The sequence below is a fragment of the Sorex araneus genome, chromosome 3 (assembly GCF_027595985.1).
Source record: "Sorex araneus isolate mSorAra2 chromosome 3, mSorAra2.pri, whole genome shotgun sequence".
NCBI lineage: Eukaryota > Metazoa > Chordata > Mammalia > Eulipotyphla > Soricidae > Sorex > Sorex araneus.
This window is the reverse complement of record NC_073304.1, coordinates 103,269,060-103,280,082: the sequence shown is the minus strand read 5'-3', so window position 1 is coordinate 103,280,082 and position 11,023 is coordinate 103,269,060. Positions and strand designations below refer to the sequence as shown.

Sequence of the window (11,023 nt, the reverse complement as noted above, 5' to 3'; positions counted from 1 at the left end):
TTGGATCTGGAGCTGGAGCTGTGGATGAGAGCATGCTTCGTATGTGCGAAATCCTGAGTTTACACAGAAAGAGTTTGATAAAACAATGCATGTCCAAGGGGCTGGAGAAGTCGCCTTGCACGCTACCGACCGGGATTCGATCCCAGGCATCCGTAAGGTCCCAGAGCCCGCCAGGAATGGTCCCGGAGTGCCGAGCCAGGAATAATCTCAGAGCACTGCTGGGTGTGACCCTCAAACAAAATCCAATTTCTGTGTAGAACGCAGCTGGCGTGACCCGAGCCGGAGCGGGGGAGGAGGGGGGCGAGAACTGTTTCAAGAAAGAGGAAGTCGTGAAATTTAGTGGTGCTTATGGCAGCCAGAGAGTGAGTCTGGACCTGCCCAGGGCACAGCGAAAGTCAGAGCACACTCCACGGCCGCAGGGCACTGCGATGCCCGAGTCACCCCAGGTCCTGCGGCACGCCAAGGAAGGAATTTCTCAGAGTTCCCGAGGGAAGCCCGGAGCGCGCGTCGGTTGCCTAGGAGACGGGCGGCGCACTTCCGGGAGAGCGCAGTTGCGCCGCGGCCCCGCCCCCGCCCCGCCCGCGGCCGCTGATTGGCCGGTTTGAAAAGCGCCGGCGCGAGCTCACCTGGGCTCCCTGAGTCGCCCAGGCCGCCGCCGCGTCCCCTTCCGCCCCCATCCCCGCGCCGCCGCCTGCGGCTGTCTGTCCCCTCCCGCCGGACGGACGCCGGACGCCGGACGCCGGGCTGAGGCAACCTCGCACGCGCTCGCCCCGGGCTGCTCGGAACCGCTGCCATGAAGCCGGCGTGAGTGTGAGGCGGCGGTGCGGGGTGCGGGGTGGGGCTGCGGGGTGGGGGTGCGCGGTGCGGGGTGGGGGTGCGCCGTGCGCCCCGGGGCCCGGGTTCCCGTTAGCAGTGCCCCGCTCCCCGTCGCGGGGGTCCCCCCCATTGCCCCTCCCGGGCTGCCGCGGCGCGGGGGTCGCATGGGGGCTGAGGCCGCGTCGGTGGGCGCCCCCAGTTCTTGGTGAGAGACTCGGTTCCCCTGGAGCGCCCCCCTCGGGGTTGTGGGACGGCGGCTACTTTTGCTCTAATTTGGCCGGGGTTCCCCGACCCAGCGCCCACGCCCACATTCCGCGCGGGGTCACTGACTCTCTTCCGCTGCGCGGGTCAGTGGCCGCAGCCCCGCCGTGGACGCGCCGGGGAGGAAAAGGATTTGGCCACTTTGATGCTTATCAGCACCGTGCAGCTGAAGGGCACGAGTTGCATGTGCAAGCGCCAGCTAAGCGGCGCAGTCTTCATCTTTCATTTATTAAAAAAAAAAAAGGTTAAGGTGGAGATTAAACCTGCTTTTGTGTTTTGCACTTAAGAAGTGAATTTGCGCGGCAGGGGAAAATGGTGAATGTGCTGCTTTCCTCTGGGATAATGTTGGGAGAGTGTGGTCCTTCTCACAGCTCTGTCGTGTTGTGCTCAGAGTCTAGAGGTGAATGGGGTGTTTAGAAGTGGCGATAACGTTATGATACTGTATTTTACAAGAAAAATAAGTGCTTAAAAATTTTAAGGTACTGATTTCAAAGTTATAATAGAGTTGGCAGGAATACAGTGAAAATAGATTTTTTTTTTTTGACAACCCTCTGGTGTCCTGTAGTTGCAATGCCCCTTGTCTAACTGGGTCCAGGAAACTAACAGCACACTTGCCTATTGTCTCTGTTTTACAGTGCAATCACTTGGTTTGTAGGGGCTAGAGAGAGTGCAGGGATGGCCTTGCTGTGCTGCAACCGACAGGGTTTGGCACCCCCTAACCTTGAGCCCCCAGCCCCGCCCAGATTTATCCCTGAGCTTTGAAGTCTAAGCTATAAACTGATGCCATCACAGGTGACTGAAATCAGCAAAATCAGCTAGGACTCGGTCAGTTAAGGGAACTAAAGCAGTTTCAGTTTCCCAGCAGTAAAACAATGTGAAATTAGCTAACCTGAACCCACCTGGGAAAGTTCCTGAGCCCAGCAAGTGGGCTCAATCAACCACAATTCCCCCAGTCAAAATGTCCCAGAAATTGTCTTTTGTTAACCCTAAAAGAATGAGTAGCTTATGTAACTCTGAACTGTTACTGGAAACTATTTAACTATTGCCTGACCATTATTACTCTAGACACTTGCCAGAACACCTTTGTTTGGTAAGTAGGTAAGATTTTTTTCTGAAACAAAGCGTGTACTGCTTATGTAATCAAACCCTGTATAAACTGCTTGCTGCCTGAAGTCAGGGTCTCTATCAAGAGACCACTCTGTGGGTGAGATAGTTGACCCCAGCTTACTGGAATAAAAGTCCTACTGCTTTTGTGTTATCGAGTTAGTGTTTCTGTCTCGCCGCTTGGGAACCCACAGTCCCGGGCTTAACAGAAGTGGGAGTAAGCCCTAAGCACAGCTGGGTGTGGCCCCAAACCGAAAATAAATTGGTGTTTGGGGGACAACAAATAATAATTTCAGAATGTAATATAACCAGGTTTTGAATTTATAGATGTAATGTCTTATCTGCAAGAGCAGATTTGTGTGTGTAATGGGAAGTAAGTGCCCTTGAAGATAACTGTGATTGCCTTTGCAAGTTGGTGGTTTCTCCGTACAATTGTTGCTCAATGTGCAAGCTATTTTAAATAGAAGACCGCTTAAAGAGTAACATTTGCTACCTCCAAATGCACGCTAAGCCGAATTCTGAATACTTTTGGATTACATGTGCCCCAAACACCATTCTAATATAACTGTCATTCATGTTTGTGCTATGTCTTTTGAATCTGGTAAGAAATCATTTTATAAACCCTAGGAAGGTTGTTTCTAAATAATAGGCCTTTATGTCTTAGTGGGAAACTATCCTTGTTTGTTTTTCAATCTTTGATTAGGAGAACTAAGACACCCAGGAAATTGATGGTGAAAAAAGGCTCCCAGACAAGCCTGAAAGACCCGGTTGGGGTAAGATCTCCTGTAAACTGATGCGTGTATCTGTTCCTCAGTCCTTTTCTATCCTATGTGTGTGCTTGGAAGGGACCTAGAAGTGAAAGTGGGGTCGAGAAACATTGAGTTAAGTGTGTAAGACTTAAGCTTTAAATTTTTTTTTTTTTTTTTTTTAGTGAAGTAAATAGATTTTATTCAGAGGTTTCTGAGGGAAGGAGGAAGGGATAAGTGGGAGAGAACAGTAAGAATAATGCGCTCAAGAGAGAACGCAGGCTTCTCCAAGGGTGGAGAGAGCTCTACACACATCCTAGCACTGGACACGAAAACATGAAAGTACACATCTCAAGAGGGGGGATGTGGGCGACACATGTGCTCGGCCACACAGGCGCAAGCAGCTCATGGGCTCAGGCAGCATATGCACGACGAAATTTTGTTTCTTGATAGGTGGAATTGACTCATGAGTACAGTGAAAAGAATTTGGGTTTCCAACTGCATGCCTCCTGTAACTGATTATCATTTTAGAAGTTAGATAATGGAAACTTGGTGGTAGGGTGCTTTCTTTAATGTGCCAGCACTTTTTTTTTTTTTTTTTTTTTTGCTCTTTGGGTCACACCCGGTGATGTACAGGGTTCCTCCTGGTTCTGCACTCAGGAATTACTTCTGGTGGTGCTCAGGGGACCACATGGGATGCCGAGAATCGAACCCAGATTGGCCACGTGCAAGGCAAACGCCCTACCCACTGTGCTGTTGCTCCAGCCCCCAGTGCCAGCACATTTTAATCTCTGGCACCACCATGTAGTGCCTGATCACCACCAGAAGTGATCCCTGAGCAGAGCCAGGAGTAAGCTCTGAGCAAGGTCCAGTGTGGCCCCTGAACAAACAATTTTTTCACATATACCAGAGAATTCTTCCTGTTCCGTGGGCCAGGGAAAAGCTTTTCGTGGGATTCAGTAAGCTTTCCCACAGGCAGGACTGCTGGACGGTAACTGATGGCAGACTTTGTGAGAATAATCTCGTGCCCTAGGGACCAAGTTTTGTGAAGACTTGATGTGTGACGGTGTAATTCAGTTAATGACTGATCATAATTTAATCTGTTTCACTTCACTCGAGATTCAGGCTTGGGAACTCGCTTTTAAAAGCTAACTAGCTGAAATATGGAATGTAATCAAGGTAAAGAGAAAAGGAAGTGAAATTTATCAGTTATGCAGGGGGGGTGGGGGGGTGGGAGGTATACTGTTTTTTTTTTCTTTTTTTGGTGGTGGAATATGGGCACTGGTGAAAGGATGGATGTTTGAGCATTGTATAACTGAGACATAAGCCTGAGAACTTTGTAACTTTCCACATGGTGATTCAATAAAATAAATTAAAAAAAAAAAAAAAATAAACCTGAGTCTGTGGTGATACCAAAAAAATAAATAAATAAATAAAAATAAAAGCTAACTAGCACACACACAAAGGAAGTGTTGGAGCACACTGGGCTGTCTTGGCTGCTCCCGCAGGGAGCTTAAGGTCTACTGAGCCACTCATACAACAGAGCAACTGAGGCACAGCTAATAATCCTTTACTGCTTCTCTTTCCTTTCTGTCATTTGTATGGTTTATTTAGCAGTGTCCTTCTTGTGTAGACACAGGAAGACAGTTGATGCTATGCTATGTAACATGGGAGTTAATTGACTCCAAAATATTTACTCCTGGGCATCTGCATTTACTTGACTTAAGCCTGAGTTGCCCTTAGTTCCTAGCACTCCAAGAGCAGGGTCCAGACAGGGGACTGATGGACCCAGGGCAAGCTGTGAGCTACCCTGGCATCGAAATGGGCCAGGCCAAGTGCCATAATACTTAACTACAAGTTAAGAGCATGGTCATGGACAAATTCTGTCATGATCCAAAAAGAGGTAACTGAATAAGGACCTTGCTGGGGTTAGAAAAGACTAACCTGGCCCGAGGACTGTGGTCTGGCATATATGGAGAGATGTCCTCAGGAAGAGCCAAACTAAGCTTGATATCTCTTACTGTGCTCATACAATACGACTGTAGCATTGTCATCCTGTTGCTCATTGATTTGCTTGAGTGGGCGCCAGTAACGTCTCCATTGTGATACTTGTTATTGTTTTTGGCATATCGAATATGCCACGGGTAGCTTGCCAGGCTCTGCTGTGCGAGTGGGATATTCTCGGTAGCTTGCTGGGCTCTCCAAGAGGGACAAAGACAGAATCGAACCTGGGTTGGCTGCATGTAAGGCAAACGCCTTACCCACTATGCTATCACTCCAGACCACAAAAACGACATTGCTAGAAATATTAGAAGTAAATTTACTACAGCAATTGAAGCGGATTACTAGCTGAGGAAAGAAGAAAGCAAAACACTGGATGAAATCCCGCCCTTGAGCAGAACACCTAGAGTAATCTCCTTAGATGAGATTTTGTCCTTGAGTTAATCTCCTGGAGGAGTGGCCTTACCTCTTTGTTGATTTTTTTTTTTTTAATGTTCAACCCCACCCTACATGATTTCTATATAAACTAGGCTGGAAGAGTGGGTGCAGGAGAGAGGAGCAGCAGGAGAATGGAGAGGAGATTGGAATAAACTACAGCTGACACCAACCAGCCTGGCCCTCCTTCCCTCCTTTGTCCTCCCTTCACCATCGGCCGCCCCGGGCTGGGGGAAATGGCGTGGCCCTTCATAATTTTATTTTTTGAATATACACAAGGAAGGAAATAGACAATATCTAAAGAAAGCAAGCCTGTAGACTAGCCATAGAACCAGGGTTAAAGCAGGCATGGGGAGTAAGCGGGAAGGGTCCTAGGAATAGTGTTGGGGAAATGGTAACAGTTTGATGATGGGTTGCCCCCTCTTTTATGAAACAGCCTGTCTTCTCCCAACCTTTAGGGTATGGTAATATGGTATCCCCAAAACCTCTGTATTACACTCTGGTAAATCATTGTTTTCTCATTGTTGCCCTAAACCAAAAAGGACAAAATCAGAAATGGGAATCGAACCCGGGTTTTATACTGTTTTATACTGTTTAAAACAAAAAAGCTAAATGGCATATCTAACAAGTTTTATCTGTTCTGAAATATTTTAAATCTGTGCACTGGTACTGGATTGTATTTTTTGACCTGCTTTGAGGAAACCAGACTTGTAAATACAATTTTTCTTCAATTATATCATTCATTAAGAAGACAGCATTCAGGGGGCTGGAGCAATAGCACAGTGGGTAGGGCATTTGCCTTACACGCGGCCAACCTGGGTTCGATTCCCAGCATCCCATCTGGTCCCCTGAGCACCGCTAGGAGTAATTCCTGAGTGCATTGCCGGGTGTGACCCAAAAAGAAAAAAAAGATAGCATTCAAATCTCTGCCTACTTATTTCTACATTAAATATTTGCATTTGTAACAAGTCAGTGTACGCAGAATAAGCCAGAAAAGGAGTCAGCCTCTTCTCTAAGCTCGTCTCTGTGTTCTCAGGTGTACTGCCGGGTGCGCCCACTGGCCTTTCCTGACCAGGAGTGCTGCATAGAGGTGATCAACAACACGACCATCCAGCTGCACACCCCGGAGGGCTACAGGCTCAACCGGAATGGGGACTATAAGGAGGTAATTCCTCTTGCATCCAGGCTGTTTAGTGGGTTTTCTGGCTTTTGAATTCAACAGAATTCACATTTCTGCCTTTTTTGAGACTTCTCTGCTTTGCTGTAACCACCATATCTGTAGTGCCTTTAATTTCTGGAATGTACTTTGGCATACTGGGATTAGGGGATTGCTTTTAGAGGGTAATTTCTTTTGCTGGATGTTAAAGCTTGTGTTAGGTGGTCATTTAATGTAGAATAAGTTGATTATACTAGGCATTGTACAAAGATCCAGACAAATTCAGGTGTGAAAATTAAAATAACACTAAGCATTATTTGCTTATAGCAATCTCTTTTGAAGGGTTTTTGTTTTTGTGAAGTTTGAGCAAAATGGTCTGCTGTACAGACTTTTTGAAAGCCAGGATGGAAGGCTAGAAGGAGGATTTTTTACGGATTTTTTTTTTTTTTTTTTTTTTTTGCTTAAATTTTGGGTCACATTCTGTGATGCTCAGGGGTTACTCCTGGCTCTGCACTCAAGAATTATTCCTGACATTGCTTGGGGGACCATATGGGTTACCGGGGATCGAACCCAGGTCGGCCTCGTGCAAGGCAAACGCCCTCCCCACTGTGCTATCACTCAGCTCCATATACCTGGTGGTGCTCAGGGCTTACTCCTGACTCTGCTTGGGGATCACTCTGGCGGGGCGTGGGGGATTCCATGAAGTCCGGGGGCTCCATCTGAGTGCAGGACTGACCCCTACTTGGTGTACTGTCTCTCTGCTCTCCCTGAGCTCCTTTAAAAAAAAAATTTCTTGTGCTGGGGAGGAACTCAGGATTGAGAATGAGGAGGGGAGGGTTTAAGAGTGAACATTTTTTAATTATTTTTTTGGGGGGGTCATACCTGGCGATGCTCAGGGTTTACTCCTGACTCTATGCTCAGGAAATTATTCCTGGTGGTGCTTGGGGGACCATATGAGATGCTGAGGATCAAACCCAGGTCGCCTGTGTGCAAGGCAATTGCCCTACCGCTGTGCCATCACTCAGACCCCAGAAGGTGTGTTTTTGGTTTTTTTTTTTAACAAAAGGTGGCTAAGATGGTCTTTGTGGACTTGATAAAGCTTAGTTGGGGACACAGATGGTTAACAAATAATCGCTCTATAGATAGGCAGAAAGACAGGTGTGTTAGGGAAGATGGATGAGGGGCCCCAAAGATAGTACAGGAGGCAAGGCACTTGCCTTGCACGCAGCTGACTTGGATTTGACCCTCAGTACTGCACATGGTCCCTCAGCCCTTCCAGGAGTGATCTCCGAGCACAGGGGTAAACCCTGAGCACTGCTGGGTGTGGCCCCTTAGTGAGACACAAGAATTATGGGGGTTCAAGAGAGACTAGTTTAGACTGTTGCCTCTTTTTGAAGCTACTGTTAACCTGCTGTGCCACTTCTTACACCAAGCCATGGCCTCTGCCGCTAAGTTGTAGTCTATTGCCTATTTTTAGTAGCATGTTCCTTTATGCAGCACTGTCTTTTTCAACTCTCATCTATTATTCTCCCCATTTGATATACCCTTTTCCAGCTCCGGCATGTAAAAGCGCTGTAAGCATTTACTCTGTAATCCTCCCTCCTGCACTGAATAGACAGTTCTGAGGGTACTGGTTTGCTAACCATGTAGCTTTGGTAGGACTGTGTTGACACCCAACTGGACCACCTCAGAACTTTTTCTAATCATATTCCAAAGAGCTGCCAAGTGACATTAAATTAGATTTTAAGTCATTTTCATGTGCAAAACCTTATGGGAAGTTTCAGGGAAGTCTTTAAATGGGCAAAATCCTGTCTTATCTGCATCCTGTTTATCTCTGGGCACTTATCTCTGACTTTTTACCCAATCTTTTGAGTTCCTTGGATGACCAGAATCCTGTTTCTGTGCTGACACTTTGCCTGACCTTTTCTGTGGTGAAATCTCATCTCGAGGTTTAGCTTCCATAGCATCTCCTCCGAGAGGGACAGCCCCACCACCTTCCTTATGTTTCCTTGTTTTTCTTTTAGTCTTTTTTTTTTTCTTCTTTGTTTGTGCTTCCTTGATGGCGCTTCGAGCAGTCTATAGATTTAACTCCTTCTTTGTTGTCTTCCCCTCCCCCTCCCCCCCATATATCTTAAGCTCTAAGTCTTTTGTGTTTTGTTTCCCTGATATTCATTAAATATTAAGCAGCTGTGGTCTTAGGAAAACTTCCTAAAGGAGCAGACATTTGAGTATGCAGCAGTGTTGAAAACTGATGGACTGAATTCACTTGTTAAAGTTAATTTTGAGTGTGTATAAATAGTAGAGGGTTGGTAGGGATGAAATGTTCCCTGCCTTGTGACATCATCGAATGACAGAAGAAGCACTAGACTAGAAATGGCTTTGATGCTAATTAGTAATAGGGGCTTGGGTCAGTTCTTCCTTCGGACCTTAGGTATGTTTATTTTTCACCTGGAGAGGGACAGTTTGTTCATGAGGACTCACTCGGAGGTCATTTGACAAATTTCTCCATACTGTCTAATTTAGCTTGTACTGACTACTACTTTCAGTGGTAAGGTTCCTTATTCTTTGTGAATTTCAAAACTGTTTTATTGGACTGGGGTAAAAACTTTCACAGAGGCAAGAGTTAGCTGAAATAGGCGAGTGATCTTTAGCAATTTATACAATAAGCATAATAGTAGATTGTGGGCCAGAGAGATAATAGGTAGAGTGCGTCTTTGCACGTGGGAGGGCCTGGTTTGCTCCCCAGTGCCACATGGTTCCTGGAGATCAGAGCCAGGAGTAGCCCTTGAGCACCTCTGGGTCTGGCTCCATTACTTGCGCTCAGGGATCACTCCCGGCAGTGCTGGGAGGACCATATAGAATGCCAGAAATCAACTCAGGTCCCTTGCATGCAACTCAAATGCCCTACCTGCTTTACCATCTCTCTGGCCCTGAAACTTACTTAGATGTGAGGAAAGAGAGAGAAAGTACATGTTCAAGAGAGAGCAAAGCCTTCTGCAGAGTGGAAAAAGCACAGAGACAAGCAAGGTATGTGTTCAAGGGAGAATAAGGGCTTGGAGAGCAAGCCCCAAACTGTTAATTTTTAAAACATTAGGGCTGGAAGTAAAGTGGGTAAAGTGCTTGCCATGCAGATTCTATCCCTGGTGCCCCACATGGTCCCCACAGCCCTCTGGGAGTGATCCCTGAGCACAGAGCCAGGAGTAAGCCCTGGGCACAGCAAGTATGGCCCCAAGACCAAAAGAGTATAACTAATAAAAATATAAGGGCATTAAGCAAAATCCACAAGAAGTTCAGAAAACTCCCCAAATCTTTCAGTGTCTGCAATCTGGCAAACAAAATCCCACTGAGTCAGTTTTAAGAACTTACTGACATTTTGAGGCTGGAGCGATAGCACAGTGTGTAGGACATTTGCCTTGCACGCAGCCGATCTGGGTTTGATTCCCAGCATCCCATATGGTCCCCTGAGCACCGCCAGGGGTAATTCCTGAGTGCAGAGCCAGGAGTAGCCCCTGTGCATTGCCAGGTGTGACACCCCCCCAAAAAAAAAAAAAACACCTTACTGACTTTTTAATTATTTTTTTAGGGTCACACCTGGTGATGCTCAGGAGTTACTCCTGGCTCTGCACTCAGCAATTATTCCTGGAGGTGCTTGGGGGGCAATATGGGATTCCAGGGATTGAACCTGGGTCAGCAGCATGCAAGGCAAATGTCCTACCCTCTGTTCTATTGCTTCAGCCCCAAGAACTTACTTTATTCATTTATGAGTGGTGCAGCACCCCTCTCTCTCTTTCTCTGTTTTAACAAATACAACTAGAAAATAGCAAAAATTAAAATAGAGCTTTAGTCCCTGGGTAAATAGGACATTTAAATTTAGACAAAAATGTAGGAGGGTTAGAGTGATAGTAGACCAAGTAAGATGCTTGTTTTGCACACAACCAACCTAGGTTCAATTCCCAGCAACCCTGGTGTTCTTCTGTGTATAGCCGGGAATGACCTCTGAGCACAGAGCCAGGAGTAAGCCCTGAGCATTGTCAGGTTGTCAGGTTTGGCCCAAAAACCTAAAAAGTGATGGGGGGAGGGAGAGGAGCAGAAGAGACAGCTCGATGGGCTGTGTGGGCCTGTGACGCAGGAGATCTGGTTCCATCCCTACACCATAGGGTCCCCTGAGCACTGCTGGGGTGTCCTAAAAACAAATGCAAATATATCTATAACATATATTATGATCTCCAACCTATTTTTCCTAGTAGGAATTTGGTAGTATTATTGTACTTTATAATATTTTGAAAAAATTTGATAAATATTATTGCTCTCTTAGAGTCCCAGTTTACTTAAAATTATCTAAGAATTCAGGAGAGGGGCTGGAGCCATAGTACAGCAGGGAGGATGTTTGCCTTGCACATGACTGACCCAAGTTTGATCCCTGGCATCTCATATTGTCCCCCGAGCACTGCCAGGAGTAATTCCTCAGTGCAGAACCAGCATCGCTGGATGTGACCCAAAAAGC

General features: G+C 46.6%; 1 protein-coding gene across 1 annotated transcript in view; it reads left to right on the top strand.

The window, feature by feature from the left end:
- Positions 1-672: 672 nt before the first annotated feature.
- The window catches only part of KIF23 (kinesin family member 23), a 43,293-nt gene continuing 32,942 nt past the window's right edge, over positions 673-11,023 (top strand). The window contains exons 1-3 of the mRNA XM_055133831.1: positions 673-804; positions 2,885-2,954; positions 6,400-6,528. Of these exons, the coding sequence (XP_054989806.1) occupies positions 794-804; positions 2,885-2,954; positions 6,400-6,528 (210 nt within the window). The 5' untranslated portion in view covers positions 673-793. The remainder of the gene's footprint in view (positions 805-2,884; positions 2,955-6,399; positions 6,529-11,023) is intronic.